General features: G+C 48.4%; 1 protein-coding gene across 1 annotated transcript; it reads right to left on the reverse strand.

The window, feature by feature from the left end:
* Window positions 1-379: 379 nt before the first annotated feature.
* On the reverse strand, window positions 380-16,327 carry LOC134473155 (galactose-3-O-sulfotransferase 2-like). The gene is made up of 5 exons (XM_063236645.1): window positions 16,220-16,327; window positions 15,038-15,159; window positions 4,270-4,356; window positions 3,194-3,470; window positions 380-2,492 (listed from the first exon to the last, which is right to left on the reverse strand). Exons 1-5 carry the CDS (start codon window positions 16,325-16,327, stop codon window positions 1,674-1,676), a joined length of 1,413 nt encoding a protein of 470 aa, XP_063092715.1. The 3' UTR covers window positions 380-1,673.
* Between the last annotated feature and the right edge of the window lie 801 nt (window positions 16,328-17,128).

Raw genomic sequence — 17,128 nt, forward strand, 5'->3', positions numbered from 1 at the left:
GTCTAAAATATATTAAATCATTTTATGTCTTTTTACCACCTTTAAAAGTTATACTTTAAAAACTGTAACTTTTTAAACTGGCTCAATAACAGTATGACCTGGCTTTATTTGGTAAAGCCAATATGATTTTAAAAACCATAAACATATATATATATATATATATATATATATATATATATGTGTATATATATATATATATATATGTATTGTTATATATTTACATTTTATCCAGAAAAATACTATTAAAGGCATGCCAAGGTTGTACATAATCAGATGAGGACTAAAACATTAAACAAGGTGCCACAAAAGACAAGACCAACATTAAAGACACAAACAAAGGATTTTTTGTCCATGGTTCAGTGACCTAAAGGGAAATAAATTTTTATTATGACCCTTAAGTCCAATAAGCCGCATGGAACCTGCAACAGTAGTTTCAGAGAAAAAAGAAATCTAAATGTTAGTATTGAGGTAACAGATTCAAATGAACAAATGGCTCCACCGTAAAAACATACCAAGCACAAAATCAAATGGATAAAAAATCCCAAATCACAATTGGGCTAGAAGCCCTGTCCCAGAGGGCGTCCCGCTCCGGTGCAGAAGGAGCCAGCCAAGCTCCTCTGAAACTTCAAAAGTGAGCACTCAAATTACAAAGAACAAAAGATCCAAATACTTACAGATGTTTCAAGCCAATCAATCAGTGAAAAAAATCTGGGGAGGGGTCCCCATGTAATCCTGGATAAGGCCCCAAATGTTGTACTCTACTCAAAAAACAGGGCCCCATGATGAAAAACAGGGCAAGACCCCAAGATGACAAATGGTGCAAGATGTCTTTTTCAAAAGAAGCGCTTTTTAGCTGGCCCAGCGACACAGTGCAGATGGAATTTGCAAAGCTGTGCAACTGAGTTAGTTTTGACTGATTTTTATAGTCCATTTATGGTTAGCTCATTGATCATTAAGTACATAGTGATGGGAAAAAGAAATAAGGTGGGCCTTTGTTCCCCTTTGCTTGAGATAAGAGGCATTTCACAGTGGGTGGTTAGCCAATTCATAGCCCTTGGTTGGCCAATTCCAGGAACATTTGTCTCTCATGAAGGGAACAATGGTTGACACAGCATCATTTGTCTCTTACAAGGGGAACAAAAGTTGACATAGCACACAGGTCACTAATGTGGGGGGGGGTGACACATTACAGAACAGCAAACCTACGCGGTAAGTTAATTTATAACTATGTGGTTGGTGCTTGGTGACTAGGGTAATGAGCTCAGTACTGAATGACAATATTACTAATAACTATCTTTTTAAGTAACTATTTTTGCTATCTTTTAATCAATTATTTTAATTTTTAACATCTTAGTATAACATTGGTATGGTCTCTAAATCTAAACTAAACCGTTTGCATTCGGAAATAAAATGCTCACCACGCTGCCATTTGCAGGTCCAGCTCTGAGAGTGGTCCTGGGTTCTTCCCTGAGAATCAGTGCCACATTGGGTCAAGGAAGTTCTGGGAAACGCTCTGAGGTCCTTTGGGACCACAGCCCAGTCTGCCTGTCAAGCATATCCCCTGGAAGCCCTCTCACCTCAGGGACAGGTGGACTGTGCCCCTGGTGGGTCAGTCTGAGGGTCTGCGGCCTGGATGTCCAAGGAAGGCTGGAAAGGGGCAGGCCCCAAGGTCCCTAGTTCTCCAGGAAGGGTATGCTTTTACGGGGTTTCTGGGGGAACTGCAGCGTGTACAGTCGGGCCATGTACTGTAGCTCAGGCATCACCATCCTTTGGCACAGATGTAGCGTGGCGTTGTCCAGCCCCGGCCGCAGGACATATCCCAGGATGTCTGCATCACCGGGCTTGTAGGGGCGCAGCCGCGGGTCTGCGATGCTCGCCCCGCTGCGAGGCGCTGTTTCCTCCAAACATAGAGTCTGGAGCTCCAGGCGGCGAGCACGCAGCTGCTCCACCTCTGCGCGCAGGCGGCGCGGGCCCAGCTCAGCGCGCACGCGCGTCCAGAAAGTGCGGTTGAAGTGCAGGTACAAGCGCCAGTCCAGGGCGCTCCAGCTCAGCGCGCGCTCCCGGCCCTGGGGAGACAGGCGCACCACGCTGTGCGGGCTGAGCGCGTTTAGCCGAAAGGCTACCACATCGTCCAGTTGCCAGTGCAGTAAGCGCCGCAGCAGTACCATGGACTCGTCAAAGTACTCGGCGATTAGCACCAACTGGAAGCGCTGCTCCACCTCCACCAGGCGAGCACGCACGTATGCGTCATCAGCAGCAGCATCGTTGTTGAAGCCCAGGTCAAACCACATGCTGTTGCGCGCATGCACATTCCCCAGCCCATCACTGCTGTTGTAAAAGCGGTGCGGCGCCTTCAGGAAGGCTTCCAGGCTGCTAGCAGCGCGGAAAGCAGGTGCACAGTTCTTATAGTAGATAAAGGAGGACTCGAGCTGGGTGACCGGGTGCCGAAGGATGGAGAAGTAGAAGGTGTCGTTGGGCATGATCTTCTGCACCTGTGGAGACACAGCGGGAAGTGCTACAGGCTTGCGGAGATGACGGGGCCCAGGTACACAGAGAGCAGCCTCCTAATGCCCTCGTGCCTCAGGGCAACCAGCTAGCCAGCCATGCTGCTGCAGGGAGGCCGGGCACAACCCGCGGATCTCTGGCATCTGAATTCCTCCTCACTCCTGTTTCCCATAGGGATCCCCATGTTACTCACTGGGGTGACAGTCCAGGACACCCCTGGGCTGCCTGTCTCCACCAGCACAGCCACGTGCTACTCTCCTCCCGCATCACCTCTCCCCGCCCAGCCCCGCCCTGCCAGTCCAGGCCTCCGTGCAGCCCACCACCCAGAAAGCCTGTGTTCTGGGCTGCACCTGTGCCAAGTCATACCACACACACAATTCTGTTTGGAAGGAAAATCAGTGGAGCCTCAGAGGAGCTGATCCCTCAGCAGAGACCCAGATGACCAGGAGGGATTTCTGTGAGGCACATCCTCACCAGAGTATTGGTACCAAGGTCCAGAGCAGAAAGAGTTGCAGGCATAGGAACCAGACAGAACTACCGGTGCCAGGCAGAGGACTGCAGGTTGCTGGATCTCATTCCAAGAGCAAATGCAGGCCCCTGGCAGCCTGGAGTAAGAACTCTGCTCTACTTCCTGGCTTCTGCCACCCTGAACCTGTAGTCCCCACTTTGCCCAGCCTTAGGACCCTACCTCTGGCAGGTTGAACCGCAGGTGGTTGCACATGATGTTGAATTGTCGAGGAGGCCCAGGGTGAGGCCCAGCCTGCAGAGCACCCTCCACGTAATGCGCCACAAAGAGCCAGGGGAAGCCCAGGTGGAAACTTCGGCCCACAGGCAGCGCCACAGACAGGTTGTGCATCTCAGCATAGCGGTAGAGGATGTTGAGCACTGTGCTGCTAGCTGTCTTGTGTGTCTTGAGGAACATGATGTTGGTAACAGGTGGCCTCTCCACCTCAGCCCTGAGCTGGCTGGACGGAGGGCCCAGGAAGGCTCAACCCTGGCAATGTGCCATTTGCAGAACCATGCCCAGACAGCCCTTCTCTCCACACCCCCAACCTGAATCCCCAACCCCAGCCCCATCATTGTGGCCCTTGTCTACAGCCCCCCTCACCCTGCAGCCCAGGAGGCCCACTGGGACAGATGATTTCCCAGGCTACAGGCTATGCGCCAGCTCAAACACCTCTCAGACTTACAACCTGCTACCTGGTATCAAGGTACCCACATAGCACTGGCCCACTGACCTCAACCACACATCCATTATTCCCAAGCTGACCCCAAGCCTTCATCCTGGGACAGAAGGGCCCTGAATTGAAGCCAGCCCAACATGGGGCCACAGTGGACAGGTGCTGGGTCCTCCCTACCCCAATGCCAGAGGGCAAGGTCCAGAGCCCTGCACTGGCCTGGGAACCAAGGGATGGGCAGGAGCACATGCAGAGTTGGGGCTTCTTGCCAGAAGTGCCATCAGCTGGGAAGATTACTTGTGGGATTCTGGCAGTAAGAAAGCACAGGTTTGACCTTCACCCTCCCTGACCTCACACTGAGGGCCAGGCTACCTCTTCAGGGGGCCCGGGACACTAACATCTCCCAGGAAGGCCCGTTGGCCTCTCCAGTATGGGAGATAGACGCTCAATGGGGACATGTGACCTGCCACAGGCTGCCAGCAGGTGCTGATGCCCCATAGTGGACAGCATGAAGTCCTAGCCCAGCCCTTAGGATTGCAGAGGTAGGGACTTCTCCTAGGGCACAGGGACCCCACACTGGACTTACGGCAGTAACAGCTTGACATGAGTATGTAGGAGGCCAACCAGCAGGAGCACAGCCAACACCACAAGGAGGAGGATGGTCCAGAGCGACCTGTGGGTGAACCTCAGTGTCACAAAGGCCCACACAACCCTCCCTCATCCTGGTCCTGACCCTGTCACACCACCACACCCAGCTCAGTCCACTCTATCCAGGACCAGGAGCACAGGGTACAAGGGCCAGGTGGACAGGGAGAGAGACACAGGCCAGTGTCAAGCTCCAAGACCCCATGACTGTACTGCACACCTAAACCCATCATAGGGCACCAACTTGTGCCAGTATGTAAGGGTGACAAGAGCTGGAGGAAGTCATGATATTGAACCCAGTGATGGGTTGGCACCCTGCTAAAGGACACACAGTTCATGTCTTCTACTCCGCCCCTTTCCTGGAAGGACATAGGTGGTAGTCTAACCCTAACCCTAACCCTAATCCTGCTAGCAACTGACTGGCTGACAATGGACTAAGGCAGGTATCTGGCATGGTGGGGCACATGCATCTACTCAGGTTGGGAGAGCAGGAGCAGCAAGCAGTGAGATAGGGTTCCCTACTTTGCTGACCAGAACAAGGCCCTCACATTTCTGATGCAAGAGGCTCACGTTTGGGCAAAGGCCCTGTTGTACTCTAAGAAAGTAGCTTCATCATTTTGTGTATTATAGCAAACCTGTACGGTGGCTTACTAAATGTTTTTTTTTCCCTAACTGATATGTTAAGTGACCCAATTGATATGTTGAGCAATACTCTCCCCTGTAAAGAATTGCAAGAATTTCACTTAATTGAGATGTTAACCAGAGCGGCCCTCTACAAACAAGAAGAGTGGTGCTAAAACAAGCTAACAAGGGTTGTTAATCATGGTTAGGCGCCTCTATTCTTCGCTAATGAACTAAAGAAGACTAGAAGGCCCACTGATTTACACATTGTTTGAAGTAACTTGTTTATATGCAAGGAGATTTGCCTATGAGTTTAACCTTTTTACCTAACCTTAGTTACTTTTCCCACAAGATAGATACTCGCCGTTTTCCTGTTCTGTAGCTCGCCTTATTGCCTCCCCCCACCCAGCTATCTGGGCCATAAAGAATTTGGGTTTCTGGTGACCTCTCCACGACCTGGTGATGATCTGTCATAAAATGAGCCGGCCCCAATTTTAAGAACTGCTTAGCTTAAGAGAAATTACCAGGTAATACTATGGCCCAAACCCCGATCGGTGCTTTCCTTGTGTTCTGTATGTATCAAATGGGTTAGATATCAGATCTTTGTAAAACTTAAGTTCCAGCATCTCATAACTCGTGACCCCTTCGCACTCACTAGCGAAGACAAGCTGTCCTGGGATAATTAACTCTCCACTTTCTTCTCCAAATATTGCTGCAGACGTGACACTCTGAGATAACGTCAGTCTGCAGGATGGGAGTAATTTGAGCAACACCAGGAACTCCCGAGACTGTCAGAGCTAAGTGGACAGCAATACAGTTTCCAGATGCAGGTCAACAGGTTTAATAGCCTTACAGGTTTCCCCCCACTTTCCCTTACTTTTAAAAACCCCTTTCCCCAGTCTTGGGCGCACAGTCTTTGGGTCGATCCAGGAGAGACTGTGCCGCCATGACTGGCTCAATAAAGCCTTTGCTACTTAAGTTTTGGACTCTTGTTTCCTTGGACTTTATACCGGGGCCCACGTTATAACAGGCCCCAGAGAAGATTCCTAGTTTGAGTACTGGGGTGCTCCTGGGCCTTCTCACTGACCAGAGTTGGGCTGGACATGCAAAACAATCACCACCAAGGCCATACCCATGTGTCTAGGTGGTAGCCACAGCTTTACAAGTCACCTCCTGTTCCATGTGCTCTCCTGTTTTCCATTCCAAAAGTATGGGTCTCAGAAATGCAGATGGTAGGATGAGAAGTTCCATAAGTGCATACATGACAGTTCTGAGCCCCAGGGCAGTACCCCCATCCAGCCCTGCAAGGCTCCCCTCTAGCCACACTTTCATCCTGCAGGCCTAACACCCTTACCTCCTCACTTTCCCCCAAAGACCTCTGGGCACAGCTAGAGCAGCCTGGAACAGCTCCCTGGGCCACAGTGGTCCAAGGGGCCTTTGTGGGCTTCACATTTGCGGTGTACAGAAACTTTGTGGGTGCTCAGGCCCAGGGCAGGAAAGGACAGATGGAGAAAAGTGAATGGCCAACAATGATGGTCAGCATCCCTGTTGGGGGTGCCACCTCTGAGTGAAAGGGGATGACTGCTCTCCATCCCTACAGGACTACCCTGAGTCAGGTCCTAAGTCACCAAGGAGCCATACACAGTAGCTTAGACAGTAGCTCCTGGGAAGGTGGCTGTGAAGCCTGTGCCTGAGGGACGGAAGGTTTTACAGCCCCATATAGTTAGGATTTAACCCATCTGATAAGAGCCCTGCGGGACTTACCTGTCACTTACTTGGCCCTACATTTATTTGTTCCAGATAAAGCCCTTCCTCAAAAACGAACACATTGCCGCCCAGCACACTGGCCATCTAATGGTCCACCAAAAGACTGCCCAGGCAGGAGCAGTCCTGAGACCCGGCATTGGGGCAGAGATTGAGGATGTGCCCAGCTGGTCACCTGACCCTACTCTAGCTACACACACCACCCTGCAAACCCACTACCTGCCTGAGGAGGGGACACAAGAGCCACAGCCCAGAGACCTGCACACCACCCCAGCGAGCCTAACCTCTCTCATCTGTGGAAGGACAAAAACAAAGTTAAAAAGTAAATAGCATTTCCCAGGTACAAAAAGGAAAACTAATTCTCCCCTTAGGACATAGACTTAAGCATCTCTTGGCTGTGAATCTACCCTTGAGACAGAGATGAACCTCTTAAAAGTTTAACAAGCTTGCTGCCACCATCCCAACTGAACGCTAACCAGGAAGGTGGCCAACTGATACCTGACTGGCTGTCAATGCAAGCGGCTCCCTGCATTAAAGGTCACAGACATTTCTTCTCTGTGGTAAGGCCAGCAAGCTTGTGGACGGGGCTCCCAGCCTCCAGGAGGCCCCAGGATGAACTCAAGGAAGTGGTGCTGCTCAGTCTCCTGCCTGGGCTGTGTGGCCGCCCTTCTTGAGAGCCTGGGTGCCATGGATGCACCCACCACGCATCCTCTTGGTATGACCATGATATCAACCCAAACAACCCCATGCCCTCATCTATCTTCATCCTGAGAAGAAATTACTATTTACTTTTAAATTTTAAATTTGTGTTGCCTCCATCAGGAAAGGCAATCTAGCCAGCCAGCAGCAGGGAACCTGACACCCACTGAAGCCCTCAGCCCACTGTGGCCTGGGGCTTCGCTCCAGGGCCTGTAATTTGTCCATAATGATTTTCAGGAACAACTATTTCCGTCTGCCTGTGGGTGCTGAGGGACAGCTGCCATGACCACTTTCACCCTACAGCCCTTTCCTCCCAGGGAGAGGCAATGAAGGGACAAAGGCTTGCCCAGCACTGACAACCCTACCCACCCTGGAGCTTCTCATAGCCTTCCAGGCTGAGAGGCACAGTAGGGGTAGGAACCCTGCTGCTCACGGGAAAGAAGGCCCTATGCCAGATTGTTCACACTGTCTCCAGACCTGCCTGGCAGGTGCCCCGAACCTTTGCATCCCCAGACATGTTGTCACTACAACACAGCAGCAGGCAGTTTAAGCCTCCACACACACGTGCCCAGAGGACCCACCCAGGGCCACCCCTAGGGCCACCCAGGACACAGAGCCTGCACCACTGGCCAGTAACCAAGGAGAAGTGGATGGTCCTAACTCAGAGACTGTGTGAGTCATAACCATATCTTCAAGGGGAGAGGGAACTGGTGAGCCCAGGGACAGCTGGAATGTTTTATCCAACTACACCTTTCTGGATGTTTATTTCAGCAGGGGCTTAGCCACTAATGAATGGGGAAACTGAGGCTTTCTATCCCCAGGCACCACCTGAGCAGCCTTCCCCTACCATGGGGTCTGCACCACATACATTCCCCATGAGGACCTGTCTGCATCCCAGGTCAGGGGTCACCCAGATCTGAACATGGGCCACTGACAGGTTGGGGTGACATCCCAGCACGGGTATACCAGCACAACACCCACTTGGTTGGGGTATGAGACAGGTCATCAGGCTCTATACCTATTTCAGACACAAGCCAGGCTTTTTCATGGTGACTCCTATGGCCAGAGCTACTCCTCTCCTAGACTCAACCTCAGGTGGGGACCCAACCAGTCTGGAAGACATTGTCTTCTCAGTGAGGAGCTCGGTCTGGGGCTTCCCAAACAGGGAGTTAGCCTCTGCCCTCTCAGGAGGTTCTTCTAGATCCCTATCCCACCCAGACATGACCACCAGTATGGACACTGGCAAGCTGGCCAAGCTTCCACACTCTACCAACCCCAGGAGTAGAGCCACACAGCCTCAAGGCTACAGCCCGTCACAGGGCCACAGAGTCCTGTCCGTTGGTGAGACTCCTGGAAGGCATGTTTCAGCATGGCCCACAGCCACAGACCAGAGTCCCTGACAGCAATAGAGCCTACTGAGGATGCCTCCAAGTTGGGGTCACCATGAACCTAGTAGTGGCTGAGACTTTGTGCCTGAGGCATCACAGGCAGGAGTCCTGGCAGGTAGGGCCCTGATGGGCAACTTTCAGCCTAGGGGATTCCGGGCATAGACTCTGTGTCCCTGCTATCTTTACTAGCAGACTGGATTTACCACAATCAGTGGACAGGACTGGGAAACACAGGCCAGTGGTCCTTCATCTCTGCTGCATGTGGCTCCTCCAACTGGCGACAGCTACAGATGCCCCTGCCTGGCTGTGGTGCCCACCCCATCCCTGGGTCCCCACATCTATCACTCCCTGCTTTACTAACCAAATGCCCTGGGCCTGGAGCCAAACCTCCTGCATGTACAGTCCTAGGACAGTGGACAGGAGCTCATTGGGTGGTGCTGTGCAGGGCCAGGAAATCACTCAACATCACTGGGGAAGTGCGTGAGCCCCACGAGCTCCAGGAGTCAAGAGCACCCAGAGCCCCCAAGGCCAAGGACTTGCAGGATGTAAACCCTAGCACTCACTGCAGGAAACCCATTCTGCAGCAGCAAAGACAAGATCCCAGATCAGTGTCCAGAAGTCCCCAGCTCCCCAGGCAACAGCCCTTTCAGGCTGCATGGGAGCTTGGCCCCTTCTCAGGACTGATCACAGCTAGCTTCAGGATGACCAGCTGTCCACTACCATTACCTGTACAGAGTTTAAAATAAGATATGGTGGCAACTCCTGGTTATGGGGGGCAGGGATCAGAGTCTCTGAGCTGGAGGGAACCTGGGGACACCATCACAAGTATCCTCACAAGTCACGTCTGCAAAATTGGCTAGAGTCAGGATATGGGAAGTGGTGGAGGCTCCACCCTCCAGGAACCCCCAAAACACCAGAGAAGCCACGGGAGTAGACTGCAAGGTATCTAAAGCACCCCTGCCTCTGTCCCGCCTAGACAGAAGGAAAACCTAACTCTCCCTATCCCCTGGGGAGGTTTACATCCTCAGTCCCCCGCACAGAAGTGAAGACAGGGACCCTACCCTCTCCAAGGCCCCACTCCCTGCTTTTGAGCATCCTAAAATGCACAGAAGTTTGAGGGACTCCGGCCAAAGACTGTCCTCTAAGTACAAACCTAGCCTTGGGCCAGAGACCTCACCCAGAACCCAGGCCACCCCAACCTCATGGGTCCCCAGGCCCCAGGTACCCACAACCACCCAACTCTGAGTAGGACAGGGAGGGGTTTGCCATCTAAAATGCAACAAAAAGTGGCCAAACTTAGAGAAACCTTAGAGTTAAAATTCCCAAATCCAAGCAGAATTCTAAGACAAACTCTTCTCTCCAGGCTTCTCAAGACACCCAGGGAGCAAAGCACCTTGATCCACTGTGCCACCCTGCACCCATGCCTCACCTCTGAAAGCCGCCCAGCAGAAACACCATGCTGCCTTAGGACTCCAGCAATGGCACCAGCAGGTGAGGTCTGAGTGGCCTCAGGTCCCTCCGGCCAGGCTCCCCCAGCTGTCAGCTGCCTGGGATGGGGTGGAGGCACCATGTGGGGTGTGGCCACTGTGGCCAAGTGCCATCTTAAGTCTCAAGAATCTCACCTGCTGGCTCCCAGTGTGGGCCACACACTTGCCCCTCACCTCAGTCAAAGGATTTAATTGTTCCATACGCAGGAAGGGCTGGCTCACCTCCTGGGCTAGAGTGGGAAGCTGAGCTCCTCTCTGGGCCTCTCCTCCTCCATCCCCAGGCAGACCCTGGCAGCCCAACTGGGTATCCAAAACGACCAGTCCCATCAAACCCACCCACCCTCAATACCTCTGGACATAGCCTGGTAAGCATAGAAGGACCAGCAAGGGCTCCCCTCCCACTGCTGAGGGTGAAAAGAGTTCACTTTTCAGAGTTAAAATTCCTGAAACTAGCTATACTCCCTAAGCAGATTTGTCTTCCTGTCTTCTATTAATGCCAGCTACATATTATCTTTATCCAGTCATACCCTGAACTCATACATCATCTCAAGCACTTATTTCCCATAACTCCTTGGCTGGAGTTTGAATTTGTGTACTTACAACATATATAATGTCATTTTCTTTTAGGCCAATCAGTAATAATGAGCTAAGATATAACCAATCAATAACCACTCAATACTCTGCTTCTGTACTTCTTGCTTGCAAGTATAAGCCTTAGAGTACCAAAGATCAGACTTTGGGGAGAACATGGCGGACAGATAGCAGCAACTAGGGAGGCTCTCTGAAAGACCCAACTTAGAATCCAGGAATGGTGCAGAGTGAGGAATCCTAAGCAAGAGAGGAGATATACCCTGCTGACCCAAGAACGAATTGGGCTGAGAGATACCAACTGGGAATGCAATCCTGGTGCTATAACAGGAACAGATAAGAAGCTGAAGCCCGTGCCATTGGAAACCACGATTTGGGTTTCCTGCCCCCACGGCTGCGTCTGAATTGGCTAGGCAGGGAGACAGACGCGTGAAAGTTCTGAGAACGGGAATGGGTGAACGGAGTTGAGAGCAGGACAGGCGGGGGGAGCCGAGAATCGACCTGCGGTGAGTGAGAGAAACTGGGACTCTTCCACGATCTAGGAGGCTCCAACAGAGGACATTCTGGGACCAGGCAGATTTGCCGGAACAGGGCGCTGTAGTGACTACAGCCACATATCCCCCTCTCAAGCGGAACTGGTGAGCAGTGACTAGCCTACATGACGCTGATGGCTAAGACCTAGTAGGCTAGCACGGTCCAGGTCCCAGCACCTGAAGGTGACCTGGAGGGGCGGGCCCCGCATAGGCTGCCTGGTCCTTAACTCCCTGGTGCACTGCGGTGGGTGGGAACACCTACCCAGCACAATTCAATCAGACTGTGGCCAACAGGGAAAGAAGCTGGGCCTCCTATATACACCTGCATATATAAGGAACAAAGAATATGGGAAGAGGGAGCAACAAGAAAGACCCCTCGGCCCCCAATCCTGAGAAACAGGCAATAGCAGACATGGCACCAATAGACATAAACCGCTATCTCCAGAGCCTCATAGATGAGTTCAGGAATGAAGTTATTAATGACCTGAAGCTAGAAATAAGCAGAATAGTTAGAGAAATGCTAAGCACCACCCAAGAAAAAACAGATGGTGAAATGGAAGAACAGAAAAAGAGGGGAGAATTGTTTGATGGAGAAAATAGAGAAAGTATAGAATATGTGAAACAGGTTCAAAGAGATTACCAGGAAACTAAAAACTCTATCAAAAACTGGCATAACAGCTTGAAAGAAACTAAGGACAGATTATCTGAACTGGAGGCCAGATTTGTAATATGGGAGCATGAAATGATAAACGTCTTAAAAATAACAAAGCAACAAACAGCAATAATACAAAGACTAGAAGATGATAAGAGGATCTATAACTTAAGAATTAAGAACATAAAAGAAGAAGTCAGGACACAAACAAATGAACTATAAAAGCTACTCGCAGAAATAATCCAGGAGAATTTTCCTAATTTAGCAAAAGGTAAAGATACTCAGATGTATGAAGCATTCAGGACCCCAGGCACCTGCAACCCAAACAGAGCTACACCCAGACATATAATAATCAAAGTGCCAGAAATCCAATATAAGAACAGAATATTAAAAGCCGTCAGAGACAAGAAACAGATCACTTACAAGGGAACACCCTTCAGAATTACAGCAGACTTCTTGGCACAAATCATCAAATCACAAAGAGCGTGGGGGGAAATAATTCAAGCTTTGAAAGATAATAATCTCCAGCCAAGATTGATATATCCGGCACAACTATACCTGGAAATCGATGGAAAAACAAGGTGCTTCCAGGATAAAGAGGAACTAGGGGAATATGCAACCACCAATTCAACTCTACAGAGAATACTGCAGGATATTCTAAAAGAGAAAAATACAAAGAATCCAGAAATAGTGGCAGAGAGGCCACAATGAATGGAGCAGAAAACAAAATGAAGAAAACAAACTGGCAACTAATGACAGAAAAAGAGTTCAAGAGAAATGAGCCAGAGAAGACTGGATGATAGGAACAGCTATTTTGGAGAAAATGACGTCATAGTAGGTAATGCTGATTTAGTATCATCTTGTTTTGAAGTCTCATCAAGCATTTGCTCTTTTGTCTCCATTGGTCTCAGCATGTTGTATCTTATTGGATTTTATTATATGTGATAGTATAAACAAAAACTTTTATAGACAAGGAGACTATACAGAAACCATTGTTCATTTTCTGTTAGTTGATTCTAAATACCCTGTAATACTGTCATTCTCTTGAATGGTTTACATTGTTTTGATATATTTGATGCTACAGTGTACGAAGTTATACTCAAAGATTTCAAGGAAAGAGACAATATGGTAACTACTTTTATGGCGGGATTATCTTGTGGTAAAACACTATTTCACTTAAATGGTTATGTTTTTTTCGGTGCTGTTTTGTTATTATGCCCTCTTTCATCTCAATCTCCATTTTATTATTTACTTTTTTATTTTTATCCTTTTAATTAAGGTAAAAATAAATAAATAGCAGGATATATTATAGTAACCCACTTCTATTTACTATTAACTTGATTTGAAGCCCTGTATAGCTCTCACCATCTTGTTTTGACTGATGTTCCTCTATTCTGTTTTGCTTGATAGTACCAGGTTTAAAAGTATAGGCAACAGCTGTGAAGATAGTGGGATTCATTATGACACCCATTCTCGTTGACTATTATCTACTTTTGAAGACCTGTAATGTCTCCAATGTTTTGGTTTTGTTGGTTTCGTTCTTTACTGTTTTGTTCAATTTTATTATAACTGATGATATAGGCAATTCTATTAGAGATAGCAAGAGGCATTATGGTAACCATTGTTGATCACCTTGTACTATGTTTTTACATTATCTATTATGTCCACCCTTTTGATTTGACCGACTCTGTTCTGTTATGTAACATTTGGTTTTACTCTCTTCCAAAAAAAGTAATAAGAACTGTGGGAGCAATAAAACCCAAAATGTGTAATAGTCATCATACAAAAGAGAGGAAAAGAAAGTGCTCTAAATGATATAACTGCATGTATATTTAAGTGTATAAGATAGACAATTATATTGCTCAGTTGTGTTGGATTATTGAACAGAACTGTTTGGTCTCATTGTTTGAATGTCCACTATATAAGCTTTAATTTTGTAACTTGCACAAATATTTCTAAGATGACAATATGTAATCCATTAACTAGTGATTTGCTAATGTTTATTTTTTTTTCTGAAATTCTGTATAACTTGTACCCTTTTTCTGCTTTTTTTTCTTTTTCTCCTTAAATAAAATTTTTTTTAAAAAGTACCAAAGATCAGGACCTAATACTTTGCTGATTGACTGAATCCCTCTCAGGCCCATCAGTGTAAAATAAATCTGCCTCCAGATCTGTGTACTGTTTACCGCAGCAAGGAGAGATGCAGGGTCTGACTCCCCTCCAGGGTTCAGCTGCAGACCTGACAGTTCCTGGACAAATGAGGAAGAAACAGGGTCAAATCTAGAAGTTTTTTCTTCTTTAAAAGTCTGCCTTATACCAGGAGAAAATCTGTCTTAAGTATTGGCAGCAAAAAGACTTCTGAGGAAGGAAAGGACGTTGTAGTAAGAAATAAATATTTATTTATAAATATAAATATTTACAAACATTTATTAGCAGATTTTAATCACATAAATGTTCATTTCTTTCCTTAGGAAATAATAGAATTTTGAAACAAACAAGCCCACACAGAAATCGTTGCCAAGGCTGACTACAGGAGTTGTGTTCACAGGGATGAGTTTCTTACAAATTAGTAAGAAAAGACCAATACCCAATAGAACCACAGGGGCTCCCGGCCTTCTCTGGCCAGCCCAGATTTGAACATCTGAAGACCTTGCCCCACAGAGCCGAGACAGTGCTGTTCTCTGCCCATCCAGGCCTGAATGGCCACCAGGGTGACCTCCTGCAGACATTCCTGTCAGTCCACACTGTTCAGTATCTATTCTGTTGCAATCCAAGCCCAACATGAACCCTATAACACACACAGGTGGGCTAGAAGAGAACACCAGGTGGCCACCCAATGCTACTGCCAGCAGGTACCCTAGACTGGTTATCAGGGAGCCCCACAACCATTCCAGCTTAGGGCCCAGGCCTCAAACAACTGCTCCTCTCCCTCATCCATCTAGCTGCCAGGGAGATGGAACCACTCTGCCTCCCTTACCCATACTCCCCAGTGATGCTGCCAGCTTCAACCTCTGAGCCCCAGAGCCAGTCTTTGAGCATGGAGCAGCCCTGGTGGTGGTGATGGTAGGGTAGTAATGGCTCAGCCAGGTGCTCATCCCACTATGCAGGGAGAAGAGACATTCGACATGCTCCCCCTTGAGGGCACCTCCCTGCTCCTCCTGCCCAGTGCACAAGCTCAGCCAGAAACATAATCGGTGTCACCAAGCAACTGCAACACCTTAGCCAGCCTATGGTCCAGAGGAGTGTGCCTATGAGGGCCAGAAACCAGTGTCTGCTTCCCAAGTTGAGGTCTCTGTTCCTGGACTGTCAGCAACGTGTGGGACCTGCATACCAGGAATGGGCCAGTGCTCTGTGCTCTGAGGGCAGATGAGGGCACCTTGTGATATGGAGTGGTGGCCCAGCATCAGACAGCCCAGAGACAGAGATTCTCAGGATAGGTGTCTTGCTGGCTACAGGAAGGCAGTGCTGTGACCTGCAACAGGCTTCAGAGGATCTCTGAGCCCCAGCCCCACTCAAGGAGGTAGCAGCCAGGGAGAAAGCAATTCAGACACCAAAATATGCAGTTTGTGAAGACAGGGGCATGTGTCTCCACCTATTAAGGACACAGGGACTTCCAGCCAGGCCTGAAGCCCCCAGGTGCTTGGAACAAAGGACGGTCCCATATGTAGAACACTGTTCTTTGTGGGCCAGCCAGTCCCAGGTCCTGGGCATACACCTGGTCCTTGTGGAGAGGGGTGCATCAAAGCTAGACCAGAAACAGGGAAGAAAGGAGAGTGCCAGAGAGAGCAGCAGGGCCCAGGAGTGTCCACCCTCAGCTGTCACTGCCAAACTGGGAAGAGGCAAAACAGCATCATCCTGGAGAAAGGGACCACAGCACAATAGAGGCCAGTTCTTGGTTTCTGGATGTCAGGTATGAGGCCTATGGTACAGAGGAGCCTCTAATCTTTAAGCAGGAGCAGAGTAGGGAGGGGCTGGACTGGCATGATCTGCAGCAGAGGCACCTCTGGCCAGGGATCTCATAGTGCATCCATGCCAGGTGGAGTCAGAGGTAGGGAAGGAACATTTTGTTTAGATGGAAAATATTCTACAATATTTCATGCACTGAGAGGTGGGGCTTTTGGAAAGCCATTGAATCATACAGGTGATAAAGCCCACTTGCTGTTGAGAGGCAGGGTCTGCTTCCAGGAGGTGGGTCCCGGGGGCTGTGGTCTAGAAGGGTGAACCTCCCTCTCTGGCTCATCCCTTCTCTCTGCTTCCTGGCCGCCATGATGTCAGCCGTTCTCCTCCACCCAAGCCCTTTCTCCTATGGTGCTTTTCTGTTTAAACCTGCTGAACTTGGACTGAAACCTCAGAAACATGAGCCAAAATAAATCTCTCCTCCTCTGAATTCCAGGTATCAGGTATTGTGCACCAGTTTTGAGAAAGCTACTAACACAGTAATTAACCCACCTGATTTTTTAGTTCATTTAACTTCAGTGAATCTCTGATAAACAAGCTGATTTTACCTTCATTAGTAAAACTACAATGAAGATGCCTTCAAAACTTAGCATAGTTTTGCCTGGGATTGCTGGCCAGGTAGGGTTATATTTACCTCTTAGATATTTAAGACCATAAAAGTACGAGTTTAACTTAATAATAACTGTGTAGATGAGACACGATGGTGTCCTGTATGTCAGACACACAAACTCAACTTCTTGGGCTTTTCCTTAACAGGAAAAAAACTTGAAATTAAGGTTGTGTTGGCCTAGTAGTTCAGTTTTCATAAGTAATCCGGGTATAATTATTAAATGCAAATTAATTATGTGAATAAAAAAGTATTTAATATAAATCAGTTTTCACGTAATATGAAATTTTAAAGTTGTATTTGCTATCACTGGTACTCATAAACTGTCCAAGTCATTTCTAAGTAAGTTAAAATACTGAAACACCTATCACTAACTGTAATTTGAAGGCTGTTAGCTTCTTAAATTCTATAGAAAAGAATTCTATACAAATAACATATGTGGATCTATTAATAAGTATATCTATGTTAGTCAGTTTTTGTGTCACTAGAAGGAGAAATTTAATT

The sequence above is a fragment of the Cavia porcellus genome, unplaced genomic scaffold (assembly GCF_034190915.1).
Source record: "Cavia porcellus strain 051 isolate PalLab524CR breed Dunkin Hartley unplaced genomic scaffold, mCavPor4.1 scaffold_26, whole genome shotgun sequence".
NCBI lineage: Eukaryota > Metazoa > Chordata > Mammalia > Rodentia > Caviidae > Cavia > Cavia porcellus.